At 37.7% G+C, this 23,171-nt stretch overlaps 2 protein-coding genes across 3 annotated transcripts in view; both read left to right on the top strand.

Moving 5' to 3' along the window:
• The window catches only part of HIRA (histone cell cycle regulator), a 34,527-nt gene extending 14,175 nt beyond the window's left edge, over positions 1-20,352 (top strand). The window contains exons 9-25 of one of the 2 annotated variants that reach the window (XM_083803461.1): positions 62-175; positions 1,913-1,983; positions 5,079-5,184; positions 5,465-5,689; positions 6,440-6,525; positions 6,867-7,061; positions 8,487-8,657; positions 10,128-10,332; positions 10,845-10,949; positions 11,729-11,877; positions 13,167-13,328; positions 14,060-14,118; positions 15,063-15,168; positions 16,955-17,077; positions 17,821-17,984; positions 18,690-18,778; positions 19,378-20,352. In XM_083803461.1, the coding sequence (XP_083659587.1) occupies positions 62-175; positions 1,913-1,983; positions 5,079-5,184; positions 5,465-5,689; positions 6,440-6,525; positions 6,867-7,061; positions 8,487-8,657; positions 10,128-10,332; positions 10,845-10,949; positions 11,729-11,877; positions 13,167-13,328; positions 14,060-14,118; positions 15,063-15,168; positions 16,955-17,077; positions 17,821-17,984; positions 18,690-18,778; positions 19,378-19,494 (2,247 nt within the window). In that variant the 3' untranslated portion in view covers positions 19,495-20,352. The remainder of the gene's footprint in view (positions 1-61; positions 176-1,912; positions 1,984-5,078; positions 5,185-5,464; positions 5,690-6,439; positions 6,526-6,866; positions 7,062-8,486; positions 8,658-10,127; positions 10,333-10,844; positions 10,950-11,728; positions 11,878-13,166; positions 13,329-14,059; positions 14,119-15,062; positions 15,169-16,954; positions 17,078-17,820; positions 17,985-18,689; positions 18,779-19,377) is intronic. The other variant, XM_083803462.1, reaches the window with a different exon arrangement.
• Positions 20,353-21,679: 1,327 nt separating this feature from the next.
• The window catches only part of PPIL2 (peptidylprolyl isomerase like 2), a 73,410-nt gene continuing 71,918 nt past the window's right edge, over positions 21,680-23,171 (top strand). Inside the window, exons 1-3 of the mRNA XM_083803495.1 lie at positions 21,680-21,830; positions 21,974-22,023; positions 22,834-22,879. Of these exons, the coding sequence (XP_083659621.1) occupies positions 21,799-21,830; positions 21,974-22,023; positions 22,834-22,879 (128 nt within the window). The 5' untranslated portion in view covers positions 21,680-21,798. The remainder of the gene's footprint in view (positions 21,831-21,973; positions 22,024-22,833; positions 22,880-23,171) is intronic.

Genomic DNA, 23,171 nt, shown 5'->3' on the forward strand with positions numbered 1-23,171 from the left:
TTTAAAGCTGATCTACTGAAATTTGCTTACTGTAATAAAATGTGGCATCTCACTTGTTCAGAAATTCAATCCAAAAATCTTCAAGAAGAAACAAAAGAATGGGAGCTCCACCAAGTCAAGTTGTCCCTACTGCTGTTGTGCTGTTGGTAGTAAGGATCGATCTCTTTCTGTCTGGGTAAGTGTCAGCGTTCTTTGACTAATGTGGTCATTTGGGTAACTTGAGGGTTTAGCACAAAGGTTATGTGTACAGAATTAGGTCTTATATTTAGATTCATGTTTAGTTTTTTATTCTCTCTGTTGTTAGAGATTTAAATGGGGGAAAGGGAGTGGATGGTATTAGTTCATTTCAGGAATTTAGTATTCTAAAGTCAAGAGCAGATAAAAGCCAGTGATAGAGTATGTTGCTGTGGTTAAGGGGAGTAATGTGTTATCACAGCTAATAAACATAATCCAACCCTATTTCCTTCCTATGTCTTTTACTTGTTCTCCATCTCCATGTTAGTCTTGTAAGAAAGACTATACTGTTATTCCGTATTTAGCCCACCTACCCATTAATCAGTCATAGAGTCTAGTTTTGTTAGTCTTGCTCTTATGGGTACAAAGAGAATACAGCAGGCATGGCACAGATGTTTCTGAGGGTATATATGGCTCATCTTTGTGCTTTGTTCTGGCTTCAATCCCTGGCTTCTGCCTTTCCTATGGAAATTAATGTGAAAGTGAATGAGCTTTTAAAATATACTTTCAAGTTTTCAATATCTAGTTTGGGTTTTACTTCAAAAATCTAAACTAAAATTGTTATTCTGGCTGAGAGAAAAGTAGCTAGTCTCATATTTATAAATGCAAGATGGGTTGTTTGGCAGCTGCAAAGGGCAGGGAATAAGTTTAACTGGTTATAAGGCTTTGTGATGAAAACGTGTGCCAGAACACACCAATTGCTAACTGCAGTCTACTATTTATAGATTCCAGTATGATATTTATCCATCAATAGTTAAATGCATAACACTATATCTGTTTTTGGCAATGCTACTAGTGCATACCCGAATCAAAGTGTCACTCTCAGTATATTTTACTTTATATTTATACTATGATTTCATGTAGGGTGCCTGTCGAGGTTACACTAGGTATTTTAGACATGCAAAGTTATAGGCAGTCATTACCCTGAAGAGCTCTAGGTATGTATACAATGCAGACCTATGATGAAAATAAATAACTGAAAGAAATAACTGCTGATGATGGCATACTACATCTGTGTACTAATGAGCATGAAACATCTTAGATCACATTGACTTGTAGTTCATTTTGGTTGTACTATCTGCTGTAGTTATCAAGTCCACTGGATTGACAGTATTGCACCTGATTTAGAACAGGTTACAGGGAATTTTCATGTTCAGTTCCTTATTACTAAGCTGACCTATAAGCATAGAGGAATCCTCTTTAAGGATAATTGTGTTAATTTTCCTTTACTATTGGCAGGCTTCGCTTAACTTGGGTAAGCTGTCTGAATGAGGACATGAAGCCTAATCTGTTTTCTGTCTTTCCTCTTGTGCTGGCAGTTTGCAACATCCTTATCTCAATAAAACTTAGAATAGAAGCTGTCTTTAGCATCTGTGGAATTACTTTTTGAGTGGTAGAAAGTTCGAGGACTGCAATATACAGGCGAAGTTGGTTAAGACCTCCTGTTTCAGAAAGGAGGGGAAGACTGAGAGACAGCCATTCTTCTCCAGAGCTTTTCTGTGCTGGTAAGGGAAAGGCTAACCTGGCACTTCAGATGTCATATCATCAAGTATACAGCTATCTCTTGGCCTGTTCTTGTTTGGAGAATATTGTTAGACTCTGGGAAAGTATTAATGTGGTAATATTTATGGTAACATAGAACTTCTAAATTTCTGAGTGTTGTTTCTTCTATTTTAAGCTCACATGTCTGAAACGGCCTTTAGTTGTCATACATGAACTGTTTGACAAGTCAATCATGGATATCTCCTGGTAAGTTTGTTTCTTAGAAAAGCCAGAATGTTATCATCAATTTTAGCTACAGACATTAACTGGAAATTCATTGAAATAGTAGAGATTACATCTGTTGGAACACACTGCTTGGTTCCTGAAGTGTTTGGTTCTGCTGCAACATCTTTGGTAGTGTGACACTAGCTACTAGCATATGATCACTTCAAGCTGTGTAGCATTAGAATTGAATGAAAACTAATGTGTTTAGGAAATAATGAAGTAAATTATCTGTGGAATGAGTTCCTACTTGTTAAGATTCTGCAAATTTTTTTGGTAACATATGTATTTTATAACATGATATGGTGGACCTGATGAGCTTTACCTGTATTACATATATGATAAGTTATTGCACTATACAGTTATGACAAATTCAAGTGGACCTTGTAGGCCAATATTTCCTTGAAGAAAAAAGAAGAGAGAGTTCTTCTTTTTCACACTGCCTATCTTAGGTCGACCCCTTTTGGTGGTGTAGTAGTGGCAGATCCTTTACCAGCTTTTTGAGTGTTACCCTGGCTGTGCTGGAACCAGCTCTTGCTGTCTGTTTCAGAAGAAAAAAGTTGCAGCATCCAGGAGCATGGCCCCATTTCTGCTAGCAGTAGAAGGAGGTGGTATGACCATAGTTGAGGGGGAGGCGAGGAGCAGGGATGGGAAGGTAGGCCGGGTTCCTTTGTTCACACTCCTCCTGCTATTGATGATGTGAAGTATCAGGCTGTCAGTGACTCTGACTTCTGCCTAGCTTTTCCAATTTTATATCTTCTGGGTTCTCCTATCTCTCATAGCATTTGAGTTGCAATTTCCCTTTTCAGTTTTCCCCAAGACTGCACTCCTTTCTCTCTCCAGAATAACTTATCAAAGCCTGAGTGCTTGTGTGTTTTTTTTCCTTTTTTTTTAAAAAAGATGATGAGTGGAGAAGTGGTTCCCAGGTAGTGGGGTCTGTCTCACTTTTGGAACTAATGAGCATCAGAGGCCTGGCCTTAGAAAGGCAGAAGTTAACAGTTCTTTATTTGCACAGCAAGACTTAAGTAATAAGGTAGAAACAAACATGAGACTACTCAGTAAATGGTATTTAAGATAAAACTCTGCACCTATGCATCAGGTGATTTACAGAATTGGGAGTTCTGTGTGTATGTATATATATATAATCTTTTTCATAATATAAATGCAGTTGATCACATAGGTTGTTTTAATTCTAGCATTTCCTGACTTTTGGAGTTACACGTTTGTAGCTATAACACTGTGTTCTTATGTTGTAAATTTTTAGGCTTGCAGTTGTGTAACTTCTTGTTTTCTGTATGCCACATGAATTTTGCCATGAAGCTCAGTGAAGCACGATAAAAATTTCAAAACCAAAACATTTTGCTTTCATTAATAAAGGCCAATAAATGGAGTATTTCATGAGAACTGCTGTTGTAGTACAATAGCTTTGAATAGCTTTGTTTTCCTGAAGTGTTTTTTAATTCTTCATCTGCAAATTGCACATTTTCAATGGCATAAAGTCATCGGGAGTAATAGCTGGTTAACATTTTGCAATTTACGAGGAAATGGTTTTGTGGGATATTTGAGACAGACAAAGGTTCATCAGGAAGCTTGTTATTTTATATCCTGTTTACAAATCCAAATGTATGGCTAAAATGTCAATAATACAGAATGTTCCCAGAAACATGTTCCAGTCCTTTGCCCAATTCTAAAAACAGACTGATTGAATTCAGAGAAATCTGATACTGTTATTTTGTTATAGCTCTCTGGTTTCTAGCTGAGAGGTTTAGACTTGGATCCATCACTATAATATTTGAGCACCATTATGTTTTCATGTAATAATTAGTAGGGTCCAGAGGTTAGTAGGAGCTCAGCAATTTTATCTGTTAAGTGAGCAGAAAACTCTAAACAAGACTTTATCATTCTTCTAATTTGGAATAGCATTGGTTAACCTAGTTACACAGTGCTGAGGCTAACTCCTCTGAATGTGTGAAGAGTCTGGCCACAACAAAAAAGCTGTTTTCAAACACCTGTAGCCATGATGCATGTAATATATTTTTAAGCTTCGCTGGAATAGTTTGGACAGGACTAGAGAGTTCCGCCTGTTTCCCTTTCGTCTTTCATTCTCTATAACAAACCATCTGTAAACCACTATCTCACTGTCTCTGAAGTCTTTGAATGCAAGTTACTGATCAAAACTTTTTTTTTCAACGTGTAGTAATAGGTTATAATGCCATTGGAAGGTTGTAATGCCATTAAGGCTACAATGTATGCTTTCTCCTCTCTCTTCCACCAAGAAAGCCTTTGAGACCTCTGGAAGAGTGGTGCAGTATATCCCTACATACAAAAACGTGTGCAGTTTGCTTAAAACCCCAAATAAAAAAAAATCAAAAATACACTCTTACCAAACGCAGTGATCTTAGGACTGCTCAAATGCACATCTTATTTTCTTTTTATTGCTGTCACTTCAGACAGTGATGATAGGAAGAGGTATTTAGCCAACATACATAGCTTCTCTCTTCTAGTCTTTTCCTTTCTCCTTCCTGTCTTGTTTATTTAGACTGTAAGCTCTTTTTAGGGATAGACTATCTGTAATTTGTTTCCCATACATGATGAAGCTTCATCTTCTGTGGACCTCTAAAAACACAACCCAAAACAGCAATTAAAAGGCTTTAAAAAAGTGTATCAGTTTATCTGCTGAAGGCCCCTTCATGTGGTTCCACTAGCACACAAATTCTTTGTATGTCTTTTGAAGCAAGTATATTTATTTTTTCCTCATTGCTCATAGTGAATGCTTCAGTTTATATTCTTTTACCCCTACAGAAAGCTTTTCATGGTGCTGATTGTGCCATGGATAGGTGTATTGTTCTAAAGCTACCTTCCCGTGTTCGGTCTCTGATTTGCCTTCTTTTGAGTATCACCACACAGACCCTTACTGTCCATTGCCCTTTCCCCTTGCTGTCCCACTTTTTTGGTTTCATTGGTATTTTCTGTGTTAATAAATCTTATGCTAAGTGTTTTTTATTGCAAAATTTTTTGTATTGCCCCTTTGCATCAATGAAAAAGACAAAAGAACAAAAGTGAATCTTTATTTCCTTCAGGACGCTTAATGGACTGGGTATCTTGGTGTGTTCCATGGATGGATCTGTGGCGTTTTTAGACTTTTCCCAGGATGAGCTTGGAGATCCACTCAGTGAGGAGGAAAAGGTGCAGTAAACACTCCAAAAATCTGTAATCATCTTTAATAGATATATTGATTCAATTAAAATATTGGAATATGTGTAGAACTGTGCAGTGACTGATTTTCATATTGCAAAAAATATGTTCTTGTCTAGTTTACAAAATATTTAAGAAGAGAAGTGAATTTACAATGTTAATTTCTATTCTGGAAAGAAAGTCTATTTGGAAAACATTGACTTGCTTACACATCATTGTCACAGTAGCCGTTGTAGTCAGTTGCTTTGTGGTATGCTTTTAATGCCCACAGAGCAACATTCATCAGTCCACGTATGGCAAAAGCCTAGCTATAATGACTGAAGCTCAGTTGTCTACCACCATTATTGAGAATCCAGAGATGCTCAAGTATCAACAGAGACAGCAACAGCAGGCAGAGCAGAAGAACGCATCGATAAGGGAGGTGTCTGGGGCTGCAACGGCAGCTCCGAAAGTGGCAAGCATGGTTAATGGAGAGAGTTTAGAGGACATTAGAAAGGTAGGTGTTTTCGGATGGTCACTTTATAGCGTCAAATACTAAGTCAATAAATATCAAAATGCTTATAAAAGCAGTTTCTGCATCTGTATTCGTACTGAATGACATCTTTCAATGCATGAATGGTCCAGTTGACATTACCAGGACTTGCTGAAAAATTAAGAGGATTTTAAGCTGAAATATGACTGTGGAAAGAGGTTTATGGGTATTTCTGTTGTGTGTTAAATTCTGGGCCTGCAGAAGGGAAACCAAGGGTAGCTGATGTCTAACTGTGCTTCAGCTTCTCTATGAAGGAGGTTGAAAACATCATTTAATTCTCTCATAAACACAGAAGTGCAACTTTTAATGAAGGATTCACCGTGCACAGATGAAAATGCTTTCCACATCAGAGTCAACAGATTGCATTCTCCAAAAGATGTCTTTTCTACAGACGTGTATAGATCTGGAATTGGAAATGTCTGTCTGAATTAAAAATAACTTATTCTATGGTTCAGTGTGAAAGCAGTAATCACAACTAGAATTCAATTGTACTATAGGTTTAAAAAATACAGTTATGGTGCTAAAAAACTTTTATTAATAAAACCGTAGATTGAACCGTCATCCGTGAAATAATAATGGGTTCAAAGACAATACAGAAACAAATTTTAATTGAAAAGTACCTCTTGTCTAATGCACCTGTTTTTGTCAGTTGGAAGAAAAGTAAAACTCTTCCTTTTTATGAGAAACAATGATGAAATATGTATTTTCCAACAGAATCTCTTAAAAAAGCAAGTTGAAACACGGACAGCAGATGGACGGAGAAGGATCACACCTCTCTGTATAGCTCAGCTGGACACTGGGTATGTTTGGAAGTAGTTTCTAAAACCTTTCTTTACCTCTTCATCTGTCTTATTCTGATGCAAACCAAGAACACTGACGAATTTTAATGTTGTGATATCTTAGAGCAATAATATCCTGTGTATAGCTATAATCTTAATAGATAAGGTTAATTTTTGCTATTTACCACTGTAGATGAGTGAACATTACTCTAAGGTGTTGAAGGTTCATATCTGTATTAATACTTGCTTTATCTAACTTTGGATATGAGAAATAACTTGGAGAATTTAGGTACCAGTGGTTCATTTAGGGTGTGTGTGTGTGTGTTTTGAAGAAATGTGTTTGTTGTTTGTCTTTTGCTTAGGGATTTTTCTACAGCATTTTTCAATAGCATCCCAATATCTGGAACTCTGGCTGGCTCAATGATGTCTTCTCAAAGTAACCAGCAGCTCATGTCATTAGATTCTAATGCAGCAAATTCCCTTAATACTTCAAAGCCTTCTGTAGAGCCAACAGCAGCCAGTATAAAACCAACAGATGATGCAGCCAATAAAGATGGGTCAGTATTTGCAGAAGTCTTGTTTTTCATTTTTGTGACTTTGTTTAGGTTTTAATTCTTGTCTGCAGTTGTGTTATCAAGCAATTATTAAAGCAGTTTCCCTACCCCAAAACTTCAAGAATCTAACATCCCTGCAAATGTCAGTTTTTCCTAGTATTTGATCACTTTACATAGGGATAAATCAGTAATGAATAAATTCACGTTCATAGTTCTGAAAATTAACCAAGTGCAATGGGATACAGTTGACTGTGTGCTAGTGCTCTAACAAAGTGCTTTGCTTATGGAATATCAGGTTATTATTAGTAAAAAAAAAATAGTAGTCTTTCCAGCAATTAAAGTAATGAAGCCCATTTTCCATTGAATTCTGTCCTGCATTCCTTACATCTCCTCTCCTCAAACATGCTTTCCTGCATAACAACCCCATCAGATGGGAAAGAGCATAATGACTGGCGTTGTCAATGCACATATGCTGATTTGCCAGTGTGTCTTTTGAATTAATTACGGAACAACTAAATTTCACTTTATTTTCCATTAGTGGTAATGCTAATCTGTTTTCTTGGAGTTTATTCTTTTTTGTGTGTGTGCTTTCTTGTTTTTGTTTTTCCTCCTCCATGTGTTTTTATAGCATTTGGAGGATAATGTTATTGGAACCTCTACCACTCCATCAAAGTTAATTGAAATTGGCCACAGATTTAAAAGTGAGTGGGTAGATTACAAGAAATGATTGACATACAAAACTAGGTCTCCTTTTCTTTAGAAAATGGGCTTCTAACTGCTTTTTATTACAAACATCAGTTATCTTAGAGTCATTCATTCCGCTGAATGAACTGAAAATCTCTAAAGTAAACAGCTATTCAAATAACAGATCCCTGGAATGCTTTAGTGTGGGGAAAACGTATTCCTCTGTCTTAGTGTGCTTGGAAAAGGCCTCATAAATTGTTTGGATTCTTCAACAACGAAATCAAAACTTGGCATTGTTTCAGCACAAATTGATAAACAGTGGAATATAGTCTCGTAATGGAAAGTATTTGGCAACCTGAACAATGGTTAAAACTGGAAATCAGTCATCATTGAAAATAGTATACCTTTCCTTTTGGATACTTAAGTACTAGCTGAAAAAGTAATTCCTTAATTAAAAATAAGTAACAAACTAGTTATTGTCTCTTAATCTAGATGTATTTAAGCAGCAACATGAAGGTCTTAGTTCTGATGTGTCATAAACAGCTTGTGAGAGTAAGCAAAGCTTAGAATATATTGACACGCAAAAGGGGAAAAGCATGTAATGATTCATGTGTCCATGAATTAAAGTTATTAAATATGATTTCTAGCCAATATAACGAAATGCTATCTAGTTCTTATAAACAATGCATGTTACAAATACTAAATTTCTTTCAATCCTTGTTCTCCTGTCCCTTTTATTGACAGTGTAAATGCTACCTCTGCTTCAGCTGCTCCTCCTGCATTGTCTTCCTCTGTGTTGACAACTCCATCCAAGATTGAACCTATGAAAGCATTTGATTCTAGATTTACGGAACGATCCAAAGCCACCTCAGGGACTGCTGTTGTAACAAATACAAATCAGACTGTTGTGGATAGGTAAGGAATAGCCCGGGGGCAAAAAAAGGATACTAATGTGGAGAGTTTAAAAACTGATTGTCTGGTGTGGATGTCATGGTTCTGATGTTGTGGAAATTCTTGGGTCTTTGCCAAAACTTGGAGGAATGAGAAAGCTGCAAATAGGTATATTCTTTGCTGTCCTTATCCTGTTACACACTTACGTCTGGCAAGCGGCATCAAGCAGACTTTTCAAAATACTCCAAGTTAAACTTCTGTTACAAGAGGTTGCGTGTGTGTTCATGTCTTCATCTGTGGCTGCGTGCATTTGTGCTCTTTAGAAGACAAAAATAGCTAGCCTCCATCTATTTGCAACAGTGAGAATTACTTCAATATAAATGTAATACATGTCTACAGAGGACCTACCATCGTAGCAGCTGTAAATGGATTTCAGTTTTATGCCTAGAAGGCATGCAGAGAAAATACTTTTTTTTTTTTTTGCTATGGATCTGTGTGATCTTAAAAAAAATAAAAAGAGAAAGAAAGCTTTTGCTTTTCTAACATGGTGTGTTTTGGTGGAAGTATTTCTGCTCCGCTGAAACAGTTCATAGGAAAATATTTATCTCAACATTTTTATATCAAAGAGTTTAACCTTATGATACAGAAGAAAGATATATTGAATTACTCTCACACTTATTTCCAGTGTGGTCAGTAAAATTACGGATAAAAGAGAATTACTTGGCATAATTCAGATGCCAAAGAAGAAAAGGTTTTGTATTAAGGAAGATATTCTTAAGCAGTGGAGTGGTTATGGAGTAAGTGGCAAAACATTGTTAGAAGTTGCAAAATGACCACTGGAAGGAATGGGAGGAGTACGATTAAATGATCTTTTTAAGGGTGTAATGGTTAATGAGAGTGCACAAGGATTTGTACTGTCTTCTTTACTTTTGCTGTGTTGCTGAAATGGATGATGGAGCAGTGCAGCCACTTATGTGATTTGTAGATATGCAACTAACAGTAGACAGAACCAAATAGGGCAAGTTTTGGGGATAGACAGCGCAATGACAAATTAAGTTCTGCATGATTAAGTAAAAAGCGTAATGCCTGTTGGAGGGGGAAAAGGTGCGAAACTCTTGCTTCTTAGAGTGCTGAATTATTTGTATCAAGCCAGAGAAGAGCACTGATTGGAATTGAATGCTAACATAAAATTATTCTTTGTAGCTTTTTCCAACTGTTATCTGCTAGTTTGATTCACTGTTCTTTTAAAAGCAAGAATATGTCTGAATCGTTTATATTTTATTTATATATATATGTATATATAGTAAGTTGTGCTTCTGCAAAGGATTTGCAGTACTTATTCAGCTTTGTCCTGTTGCCTTTATACTCGTTTGCGTGCACTCAAATAAGGCTAAAAATATGTTGTCTTCCCTAGAAGAATGCAGTGGGTAGGTTGTATGATAGCTTTTGGAACCAGCCTATATAAAATGTGAAATATGTTTTTTACTTGCTCAGACTGAAGGATCAGAATTTAATTAAAGACAATAAACCCAAGGATATTCTGGAGAGTAGCAGTGACAGTGAAGAGAAGATTCCAGCTGCTAAACCACTCAGCGCACCCAAGCGGAAACTGGAACTTGAGGGAGAAACAGTAGAAAAGAAGAAAAAAGGAAGGCCTCGAAAAGACTCCAGACTTGTACCAGTGACTTTAACTGTTCAGGTGAAATAAGTGAGACTCATTATGACTTTAAATGTTCACTTAGTAAACAAGTCAATGTGATTTATTTTATTGATTTAGTCTGTCAAATGACTGTATAGAATAAAAAGAAACTCCCTTAGCATAAGAGTTTCATGTGGATATAACAACTTAAATGGTTATGACTTTCCTAGGTATTGTGAAGTAGTAAATTACATTAGACTTTCCATCATTTAAGGAAATATGTATCCTTCTATTTTAAATATTCGAAGATTGGCTCCTCTTTGAAATACACCAGAATTTCCATTAATTAGTTCCAACTAATTATTAAATCTAGTTTTTAAGTCTTAGAAGCTATATTAAAAATACTAGCATTTATACAACTAATGGCAAAAAGATGAGCATTTCTAATGGGCATTACTTGGAATTTCAAAAAAGAGCATGTCTCCTTCAAATCAATCTATATCATAGAATATCTTTGTTATTAAACTTTTTATGGAAAAAAATCTAACCACTTTTGCATATTTTTTTTCCAGTCCCCAGCTACACTGGGCCCTGAAAAAGATGCTGCTTGCATCTCGGCACCAGCATTAGCACTTAAACTGCCAGCCCCAATCCCACAGAAATCATTTACTTTACAAGTAAGTTGTCTACAAGGAAAAAAAAAATAAGCTTACTATTAAAAAAAATTTTGTTTATTTTTATAAATATATTCTTAAGATATTCAGATATTCTTTTGATAAATTAACATGCTTGAATATGCATGTGTTCAAGTAGGTTTTATACTTCGGCTTTTAAGAGTATGACTCTATGGGAAAAGCTAATGGCAAATCAATTAAGAATAGGACACTTCTGAACTAGGTAAACTTCAAAGAGAAATATCTCTGGTTCATCAGTCCCTCCTAGCGAATCAAAGTGTGTCATAAAGATAAGTCTCTGACTGGAGTAACTGCTGCGTTGTTATTACAGCTGTGTTGGTAGCACATTGATGAAGAGAAACTATGTGTTTTCTCTGAGATGTGGAGCAAGTGCTCCACAGCTGAATAGACTGGCAAATAGTACTACTGTAGTTATTTATAAAGTAATTTTACTGCATATTTAGACAGTGTCAATCTGGTGCTAATCACAAGAATTTAGGGAGACTGGGCACATCTAGACTTGATCTGATGCCCTTAATTAGGAAGCACAGACTAACACAGACATTCTTAATGCTTGGAATACAAAGAAATTGTGTTGTAGCCAAGACTGATTTTCAGCAATCTGATTCTTTTGAAGTATCACATTGCATTTTGAAGTGATTTTAAACAGAATGGCATGCTTCAATCCATTCTCAAATTTGGCATTGTTTTGGATCTAACATAATTTGATGCTTATTTGAGTACTTATTTTCTTCTTACAAGAAATATTTTTCCTTTTTCAGGTAAGTTCAGATCCATCAATGTACCTAGAAGTGGAGAATGAAATGACGACAGTGGGAGGTTCCAAGCTGAGCAGGTTAAAGTGTAATCGAGAAGGAAAGGAATGGGAGACAGTCCTCACTAGTCGAATTCTCACTGCAGCAGGAAGCTGGTAAGAGTGTGTTTTTGAGGAAGTGGGAAACTGAAGAAGATAAATAGTCTTGAAGGTCATAAAATGTTTTTAGGGTTACAAAAGTATGCTTTAGAGGAAGTTAATGTGTATATATTTACATTTTACAAATAGGTAGATGCTATATAAGTATTTTTTATCCACTTTAAAAAGTTGATTAACTGAATCAGTTCTATTAGGGATTTATGTGATTATTTATGCTTGTCTCAGGATGTCCCATTTCTCTTCCATCTAATTTGGTCGAATACACCGCTACTTTTACATGCTCCGTGGAGTTTTTGGTAGGGATGCTAACTTATTTCTGTTGACTACTTCTATTTGCTGGTATAATCACCCTCAGGTCCTCCTATCCCCCACTCCTGTCATTGTAATTTTTGCACAGTGTTTCATAATAAATGTTTTGTGGATAAAAATGTGTTGCTTTGAGTCTTGAAACCAGTTTCAATCTAAGTATTAGCTCTATGTTTAGAGTCTTAAAGCACCATAAATTCTTATTAGCCAACTAGAACTCTTTTCATGTGTATTTACACTTTAAATTTCTTCATTAAGTTTGACTAAATCATCATAGTTTATGGCTCTTCAAATGTTAACTGCTAAAGAATGAAAAAGTTGAAATGAGATGTCAGGTGACATAGAAGTATTTTCCTGACTTTTTTTCTATTTTCATTATTTTTCTCAATTGTATAGTTCTAACCTCAGTTTAAATTTAACATACATTTCTGAAGCCTGAGACGAGATTTTTCAGCATTTCTGCCTTGTTTTGAAACATTTTTTAACACAAATTTTACACTGATTTTCTGATAACGCCCTTAAGTTGTTAATACATGTAGCTAGTAGCAATATCTTTTATTACACAAGCGTATGTAGTTGAAAAAATTAGATAAGCTTGCAGACACAAAACCCTTCCTTCAGGTCTGAAAAAGAAGCAGCAGATTTTAAAGCTAAATACAAGTTCAGGCCTGAAGAAGAGCTTGTGTATATCCCTAAAGCTTTATTGGTATTCCTAACTATGCCACTTAGTCTAGTGAAAGATACCATTTCTGCATGCAGACCTTCTCTTGTGTATCATTGTTATAATAAAATCAAGGAGGTGTGGAACGTACCTACCGAGTCTGTTTTGGCCTTTCCTGTTGTTACCCAGGTTTATGTTAAAAGCTAGTTCCCCCTTTTGGGGAACTAGCTCGAGTTGCACGATAACTTAAGAAGGCAATCTGGTTTTATGCTGCTTGCATTTGATGAAATGTAAATGTTTCCTTTTGTTCTTTTTTTAGTGAGATCGTCAGTGTAGCCTGTGAGAAACGAACACTGTCAGTATTTTCAGCTTGTGGTCGTCGCCTTCTTCCCCCTATAATACTGAATACACCCATTTCTACCCTACATTGCACAGGTTCTTACATCATGGCTCTCACCACTGCTGCTACGCTCTCTGTTTGGTAAGTAGCACTTTAGGCTGCAGCAGCTAGCTGGGCTGATTTTTATAGGTTACTCTGTTCAACTGTTGAGTTTATATTGCTGTTGAAACTGTGGTTTAAAACAAGTCAGATCCAAACACAAGTCTGGTTTTTGGATATAATATGAAGAGTTAATTAGGCAAGACTTGAATCCTGTTTCTCCTCTGTTCTAAGATGGTACATAACATTGAATTTGATTCTTCAAGGGAGATAGTAACTTCTAGCTGATCATTAAACTGCTTCCCGAGGGTAGACTTGTCATATGTATGGAATGAATTGGGTGTTGAGGGGAGAAATATGGATATTTCCAACTTTCATCATACTTGGTCAGTAGAGTTATATGTGTTTTGGAGTCAGAAGTACGCTAGCTATCTTTAAGATACCAAGATAGAATCTGCAATTATTAATTTCAATCTAGTATCGCATGCAAGTCAGAACTCCTAAAATAGTTATTTGGATCCTCAGTGTTTGCTTAGCAGTAATGAGGCTTCCTGAGAGAAAGGGACATAAAAGTTGTTGCCTGCTATTGAATTCTGCCTTGCCATAAGGGGCAAGGGGCAATCATTTGCTAAAATGATTTTTTTCAAAGCAATGAGGAAAATGTCAAAAATTTAAAAAATCGTAAGTATTGAAAAAGTGCATTTGTTAAATGATTTTGGACCTTTCAGTTGTTTGTGAACTGCAGAATTTTCCTTTTGTGTGTTTTTTTTTAGGGATGTTCACAAGCAGACAGTCATTGTTAGAGACGAGTCTTTGCAAACAATATTATCAGGTAATAAAAAGGGTTTATATGTTTACCAATCTTTAAACCCACCCATAGTAGTTGTATTTATGAATATGCTGAAACTTTATGAAATCTGTAAAGCCTAAACAAATAATTTTGCTTCTTTGTTATTGTGCAGTGAATGGAAGTCGCTGGCAATGTTGAAATACTGTAGAAATAACTGAAATGAGAGTATCAGTGGGTAACAAACCTGTATAAGATTCTGTAGCTTATTATATTCTGCCTTCTTTCTGAGTGTGAAAATGCAGTACTGTAAAAATCATGAAGTCAATATTTTATGTAAATTTACTGCTATATATAGCAATTCCTCTGTGTGCTCTGCAAGTGTATTATCTTAGCGATGGACAACGAATCATCTCAGTTTCTCAGAGCATACTAGCTTCTATTTTAGCTTTAATCCATGCAGTACTAACCTAAACTAACTTGAGAAATAGTTGTACTAGCAGTTTGCAAGTGTCTTCATTAGAAGTTACATGTACAAACCCTGGGACAAGGATATGCTGGGAAATGTGAGACTCCAGCTATTCCACTTCGACTGTTAATAGAGAGTACAGCTTTCTAAATATACTGGTTCTTAGCATTTCGACTTAACTGGAAAAAAGAAAGATAAAGGCTTTGGGGATTACAGAAAACATGGCAGTATTGCTGAAGATTTCCCCTAGATATGGAAAACGTTTTCAATTAAGCCAATGTTCTGTATAAATTACAGACAATGTATTTGCAGAAGAGCATTCTTAATGCTAACTGCACTGAGCCTGGTGCTCAGCATCATTGTCTTCTCTTAATTTTCCTATTAGTCTTTGAAGATAACATTTTCTGAAGCTTTTCCAGTTGGTTTCTATGACTAGTAGTTAATGGTGGATGGCATTTTTAGCATGATGAATATTATGCAAGACTCCAAAAATAATGTCTTGGTCTGAATTGATTTGTAGGAAGTGATGCAACTCTTTCTCAGATCTTGCTGACTCAGCATGGTATACCTGTAATGAGCATGTCTGATGGAAAGGCATACTGTTTTAATCCTTCTCTTTCTACGTGGTAAGTTATACACAGCTTTTAAAACCTAGCTGAATTGACGTATTCTGGTTTACTGTTTCACTCCACATTCTGAAGACTAGTCAGAGTAGGATAGGACCCTAGTTTTACTTTTGCTTTGGTTCACTAGTGGGTGTCTAGGCTTTACTGTCTTACACTCTTACCGTTTTTTCGGTTTAAAATAAATTTAAAAAATGAAAAAGTTAAAATACAGTTTACTTTATTACCCCTTCCTACACCATGTATTGTGAACAAATATTTATTAACTAATACCAACCTACATACATTTCTGTTGATGTACATCATTTGAATCTGTGAAGCAGCTGGTGATAATTAAAAATAATCTAGCTTTATAATTTCATTTTATGTTAAAGAATACTGTTCTGCAAAAATTGTCAAAACAATTTTCATAATTTTGGGGGGGAGTTCAGACTTGTTAAAAACAATTGTCTGTTTTCCTACAAACATAAAAACCTATGCACTCCAATCCTGAACATGTGTGTGCTTGACTTTGTCAGTCCACATCATTCCTTAATATTTTTTTGTTCTGATGACCAGTTTCAGTCAAATTTGAAGAGAGTTAAATGTCTCCAAGATGTAAAACTTCAAAGAAGATAAAAGCTCAGGAAGGGGGGAAGAAATCTTTAGAATTCTCATGGAAGAGCCATTACCAATGTCCTAAACACAAGGAGAGTCTGTGCCTTATTGGGTATCAGATATGCATTCAATCAAATTCTTTCCCCATGGATTCTCTTGCTTCTATTAAGGCATAAGTTCCCATATAAAATTCCCATGGGTATATACAGTATCTTTCTGCAAAACATTCTGTTGTCTTTGTAAGAACAAAAAACATGCTGCAGTCTTAAAGTAATGGTTGTGCTTGATGAAAGGATTTAGTGTTTTAGTTCTTACTTAGAATAATTGTTATTAGTCAGCTACTTGATATGAATTCTTTGGAAAGGAAAAAACACTTTGCACGATTTCTCAGTTTATATAAAGAACATAAAATTTTCCAGACACTAGGGAGCAGGGGACAAACTCTCAGCCAGAACTCTGGATTTGATGTCTTTGTTTGTTTGTACTACAGCTTTGGAAATATATGAAAGAGCAATCTCTTAAGTCATCAGACAAATTTAAACATGATAAAGCAGTGAAGGTTATTTTAAATATGTGCCGTTTTACCTCTGAGCTGTCTGGAGGTCTAAATTTAGCACTGGTTTGAGCTGATTCCCTTGGCATCTCAAACCAAGTGAAAATGATATGCTTGATTAGGTGTGGAAATGTCAGCTGTAACCGTCAGCTCCCTCAATATGAAGGAATAGCTGTAATGTATGGAAAAGATTATCTAAATGTGTGATCTGTGATGATTTGTCTGGTGGGTAGGGGGGACCTGACTTGAGATAAAATCAAGTTCACAATGAGAAAGTCGTTACTTTGTGTGTTTGTTCCAGTCTTTATTCTGGGGTATGACTTCTTGCTTGATGTAAAATGACAAACGGAAAGTGGATTTTCTTGTGCTTTTCAAAATGAATGCTAAATTATATTATGTGATTAATCATAACAACTTTGGAGGTGGGAGGGACACTTGCATGAAAGCTTAAGTGAAATTTGGACATTGAGTCAGAACAGTTGTGATCTGCACAACTCCTGAGCACCTCTGTAGTATATTTGATAATCTGTGAAAATGCAAGTCAGACTTTGAGGGAGAAAAGAGCTGGATCAACTAATATCACTGCCTACTCTCTTCCAACTGGTCTTTGATTTGTTTGCCTTTCTTTTTTTTTCCCAGGAATCTTGTTTCTGACAAACAGGACTCTTTAGCGCAATGCGCAGACTTCAGGAATAACTTACCATCCCAAGAAGCCATGCTGTGTTCTGGGCCCTTAGCTGTAATACAGGGACGAACATCAAAGTATGCATTTAATAGCTTCATTTTATCAGCGTTTTTGTCTTTTTTTTTTCCCTGTTACTTATTCATGTGCTTGTATCAGTGAGTTAATTCTTGAGATGCTAATTGTACTGAAAGTTATCCTTAGCTCATAGAATGTTTTTTTTCCAAATCTTTTCTCTTTTGTAGTCTGTATTTCAGTGTTACTTTGAGATTGTTCAGGGGGATAGGAAAGCATACTCTAAACTTAATCATTTTATTTAAGTCTTCTCTTTATTGAATAGGTAAAATACTTGACAATTCTGTACATGTGATGTTTTTATTAACTAAGAATTTCATAAAGTCACCTTTATTGATTTGATATGGATTTAAATTAGGTTTCCCAGGCAGTTCTCTGTGCTTTTTCTGTCCGTCACGTCTGAGTTTAATTTGTTTTTGGTGAAAAGAATATACATAAAACTAAAGTTGTATGATTTTATTGCTGTTCTCTTTCAGGCAGAAAAAAAAGTAATTGGAAAAATATTTGACATCCAAACAAACAACATTCTCTTTTGAGAAAGACTAAATATCACACACAAAACAAGACTTTTTTTTCAAAAAGGAAATAATTGGTTAATTTTTCACAAATCAGCCTTCTGGTGTCAATATATACTCTAAATGTTAAGTGTAGAATAGTTTCTGTATTACAAGAATATATATATATATATATATATTTTCTTAACATCTGATTTTATGGCTGACATGTTAAATTTTCTTTGGTTTTGTAGTTCAGGAAGGCAAGCTGCCAGATTGTTCTCCATGCCTCATTTAGTGCAACAAGAAACAACACTTGCATACCTGGAGAATCAGATAGCAGCAGCACTTATATTACAATCCAGTCATGAATATCGCCACTGGCTCCTTATCTATGCACGGTACCTAGTTAATGAAGGTGAGAGTTCTTTGCAACTGTGTATTTTAAGAAACACTCTGTTCACTTCATCTATGTGTATGACTGCATTTAATTTTCTCTTGTTTAGCACTTGGCTTCAGGACTCAGCATTTATTTAAAGAAAAAACAAAGCCAATTGAAGGTGTTGCTTGCTATAGTGCTCGGTATTTGGGAATCCTATTCTTACATGCAGATTATGGTCTTACATAGAGATTATGGTCTGGGGAAACAGTGCCATCTGTGGATCTTGATAAGGGAAAAAAAAATGTGCAGTGGTCTGACAGGTTATATCATATGCATTATGAGGCAGCAACTACAGACATTTCAGAAGCAGCAACACCTTGTAAAACACATAATGTTCATCAACCAACTGATTATCAGGGTGTGTTGAAAAGTGGAAGAATTGCTAAGCCTTTGATGCTTTGTACCAGAGCGCACAAGGCAGTGAGTTTGCTTCTGTTACTTGCACTTTATACTTTTTTACATTTTAAAATTTCAACAGCCAGTAGTGTTGAGCTCCTTAATTAATTTCTATGAATATATTTATATATATATATTAATATATTTTTTCAGAAATCATGCATTTTGTCCTTATCCTGTTCTAGATACTTGCAACTCTTTCTTGAAAATGTTGTCAGTTAAATTTTGTAGAGGTTTTATATACATAAATCTTATGAACGTGATCTTATTTCTGATGATATTCAGGGTTTGAATATCGTTTGCGAGAATTATGCAAGGATTTACTGGGTCCAGTCCATTACTCAGCTGGAAGTCAGTGGGAATCAACAGTAATGGTAAGTCTTGATAATAGTTTAACAAAGAACAAGGGAGAGTTTCCCATGAAAATTACAGAATATGAATAAACAATATAAGATACAGTTAAACTTAGTGACAAAAAAAACTCACAAATGATTTTTTGCTAATCCTGGGACCTTTTCCATTCTCTATTCCTATCCCATAAGAAGGCTTCCTCTCACGGAATTTTGTATTCTTGTAACTTGTATTTATTTCATGTGGAACTGTAGACAAATACTTAGTGCCATGGTCTCAGCATCGGTGCTGTTTTGAATAAAAATCAGATGGGAGTAGAGCTGAGTTTTCAGGTCTCCACATTCTTCAGACAGCAGCTTTGAAGTAGTGACATGCTAACAAAATGTCTTCTCTCCTCAGAGCATGCCTGAAGTCTAGCTGTGCAAAGGCTGCACCAGCTTAATGAATATATAAATGTAAAGACAGTTTTTATTTTGGGAGTCATGTAAGCACAGAAAGAACATAAAATAACATTGCTCCTTCCAAGCAGGAAAAAAGACATGAATCTTGCAGTCCTATGGATTTTATTCATGATATTAAATAATGCATTCTAAGGATGCTTTTGTGTTTTTCTGTTTTGTAGGGTTTACGAAAGAGAGAACTATTGAAAGAACTTCTTCCTGTTATTGGACAGAACCTCCGCTTCCAGAGGCTTTTCACAGAATATCAAGAGCAGCTAGACATCTTGAGAGATAAGTAGCATTTCCCCAGATTTTCCTTGAGGCGCCTGGTCTGATAGAAACTACTGAACAGCATTAACCAGAGACAGAAGAGGAGAGAGAGCCCGGTCAGTGTGGAACGCTGCTGAAGAGGGCAGTGCCATAAGGGTCCCAGATGCTTCACGAGTGACCTGCTTTAGATTTTAAAGAAGCTCACAAGTGGATCCATGAAAATGAGTGGATGACCTAGATAGTTTCCCAAGTGAAACTTAACCATCGAAGCTGTGGCCTCTGTTTCTATGGAAAGTCGTGGATATGTACTTCAGGGGGGTCCTTTTGGATCTGGATCTCATTTTGATATCAAAACTAGCTGAGAACTGTTTGTAGGGTTTCTTGGATGTCCTGTGAAAAGCACAGTACTTCAGAGTACACTGAACAGCATATTTAACCCTGTTTAGGGTTTTTTGCCTGAGGATTTATTGAGGCTCAACACTATATTAAATTAGATGAATGAGCCACATAAAAAGAAATTTCATAAATATTAACATATTATACAGCCAATAGACTCTTTCCTGTGAATATAATAATAATAAGAGGCTGTTCTAACACATGGACTATTTTTGTACTAGAATTTGCTAACTTGTAATATGGAATTTTATTTGGCCAGTAATCAGGCTATCTCTACGAAGTCATCTTGTAGGAAATATAACTCTAATATTACAAAAGCTATGTTTCAAAAGAATTCTACCAAATTAACATGTCATCTTCTGGTTTTTAATTTTTAAATGTTTGTAAAAGGCATTTTTGGGGAGGGGGAGGGATATAATGGGATGGCTCTTTTTGTATGTACAAAAATAAATGAACACTGCATTGGTTTAAAAAACAAAAAAAAACACAAATGTGGCCTTGAATTGTTATTACAAATGGCATCTCCAGAAATGTCAACAGAAGCTGAATCATGTTAACATATCTAGAAATACATAATATAGTCTGGGCGATCTTTACTCTAAAAGCATGATCAGACAAGTATTTGTGATCACGCTAGAGCAGCTACATCCTAAAGCCACATCTCCTCTGAAGGGGCAGGAGCTGTGTGGGGAGTTCTCATTATCTTAGGCAACCCAAAGTAAAAAGGTCTCCCTTAACCACTGCTGAAAGAAGTCAGTACTGCAAGAAGAGATGAACTTCATCCAGTTATGGCAATGTTCCTTGTGCAGCATTCCATAATAACAAAATAGTGCTGCTGCTCTGCCAGCAGTTCACTTGTGGAGTGGTTTTTGAATTGCACTGAAACCAAGTCAGTCAACTTTTCTTCCCAGAAGTATGCTTGGTGCTGGGAAAGAAGCAAGTGTATGTCTTCAGTTATTGCCAGGACCTAACTATTTAGGTGTGTCCCAGTTTACTGCCTTAGTTGGAGTGTCTCTGAGTAAGAAAATTATTATTGAAATCAGTATTTTGTATTTTAAAATTACCCCTTTGTTACAGGGGTGTAGTGCATGCCATGTACAGCAACTTCTAGCAGAAACAATTGATCTCCTTCACCCTTGTGAGGAATGCCAGGCAGCAATGACAAGGAATAGCTGCACTGCTGTGGATTTTGGCTGATGAGGACTGACTGTTCTGATAGGTGTCCCTGCAGTTACCTGGTTGTCTGGATCCTAGGAGGGAGAGATGTGTTCCTTAGGGTAACAAAACCCTCCGACTAGGGAGAGCCGCCCCGGTTTCCTTGACCTCTGGTCCCAGAAGTTCAATAGTACAGGTGGTAGTGTTGTCTTAAGCTACGTTTTTCCATTTTCAGCTACATGCTTTTGAACTGGGCTTTTTTGGAAGGGAGGCCTGTGCATCTGCAGAAACAAACCTGCTCTCCCAGTTAATTTGGACACTTTGCTGAACTGGAATCAGTTCTGTGTGTGTAGGGGGGAGGAACTGAAGTCTGATGTGGACCAGTTGAAACGCACAATGGTTTTATTTTTTACTTTTTCTGTGGAATCAGCCACCAGGCTGACTGTGAAGAGCGGGAGTTGCCCTCCCTCAGCCCCGCATGCCTTCAGCCGTGCCTGAGGCCTGGCTTTCCCGAGCGGGTGGCGCCGTGTCCCTGAGGGGCAGCAGGCCCGCCTGCAGCCCCCCAGCCCCGGCAGGGCCAGCGGCCGCCACTTCGTTCCCCGCGGCCGCCCCTCGAGGCTCTCCCGCTCCTCCGCCTCGCCTCGGGCCGGCCCCGGAACACCGCTCGCCGCCCGCGTTTCCCGGCGGGGGCCCTTCGCCGCCGCACCCGCCCCGGAAAGGCGCCGCGGCCTCAGCCGTGCGGGTGCTGGCGGCGGTCGGGGCCTCTGGGCCGAGCCGCAGCCATGGGGAAGCGGCAGCACCAGAAGGACAAGATGTGAGTGGGGCGGGGGGCAGCGGGGAGGGGGGCGGCGGGCGGCCGGGCGGGGGAACGGCCGGGGGGCCGGGGGGCGCGGGGGGCGGCCGGGTGCCGTGGGGGCGGCCGGCCGGCGCCGTGTGGTGACCCCGCTCTGCCCGCAGGTACATCACCTGCGCCGAGTACACGCAGTTCTACGGCGGCAAGAAGGCAGGTGAGTGCTCGGCGCCTCCTCGCGGCCCTGCTGCCCCGCCTGGGGGCCTGCTGCTGCTCATCGCCGGGCTGCGAGCGGCCCTGCGCCGCGCTGACCGCCGGGGCTGGGGCTGCCCTCCTCGGACACCCCCAGGTTGCTCTCCTCAGACACCCCCGGGCTGCCCTCCTGCTCCTTTCGGGCCTTGTCTCCACGCTTGCACTCAAATTTCCAGTCTCCTCTTTCCTGGAGCTCTGCAGAGTTCCTTCTCTAAATGCTGTCCCTTGCTTCGCTTGACCAGTGGTGGGAGGGCTCTCGCATGGGGTCGCGTAACTCAGGGTGCCTGGTGAAATGATCTCCTCGAGCACAGCATCCTACAGGTGCTACAGGGATGTCTGAGCTCTTCCTGAATTGGCTTTTGAACTGCTGAGCCTTGTAAATGGGGGTCCTAAAATTGGTGACACTGATCAGCGTGAAAACTGCTGAAATTTGAGGCGTGATGCCTAGATGAACTATCCTTGCCTTAAGTAAGTTCTGCATCTACCGGTAGGGCAGAGCATGAAGGCACTTACAAATTAATCATCAAATTTAAATTCAGTGCTGTCAGTCTGTCAGAGCTCTGTTCACTTTATTCTGATTGTGTTATTTCTGTGGAGGAGCATATTTGTGCTCTACAGTAGGAATCTGATTTTAGTTACGTGTTTGCAGGATTTAGTGTATTTATTCTTGTCATTGGTAAATTGCTACCACACAGATTGCACAATGTAACTTCAAATGTTTCTTTGTTATCTGGAATACTTTGTATTAATCCCATGTTTTGTTTCTCATAAACAGACCATCCACGAACTAATTTCAGACGTATATCATTTGATCACTGCAGGTAAAGCAATAAAATTACATTATCGTTATTAAATGACCAGTCTGTTCATCTGAGCTATTGCTGAAGCTGTGTTCTTCCAAGGTACTTTCATTGACTTGTGTCTGTTATGATAGTAATGCAGCAAGAAAAATTTCAATAAGAACTGAAACGATACTGGTACTTCCCATCCTTAGAGTCTGCTGAGATTGAATTTGATGGCTAAAAGAATATACAAGTGATAAAATAACTCAGAACAGTTACCATGCATGTTCCCACCTTAGAAATCTGTGTAATTGGGACTTCAGTCTATTTT

This window comes from Anser anser (assembly GCF_964211835.1).
Source record: "Anser anser genome assembly, chromosome: 18".
NCBI lineage: Eukaryota > Metazoa > Chordata > Aves > Anseriformes > Anatidae > Anser > Anser anser.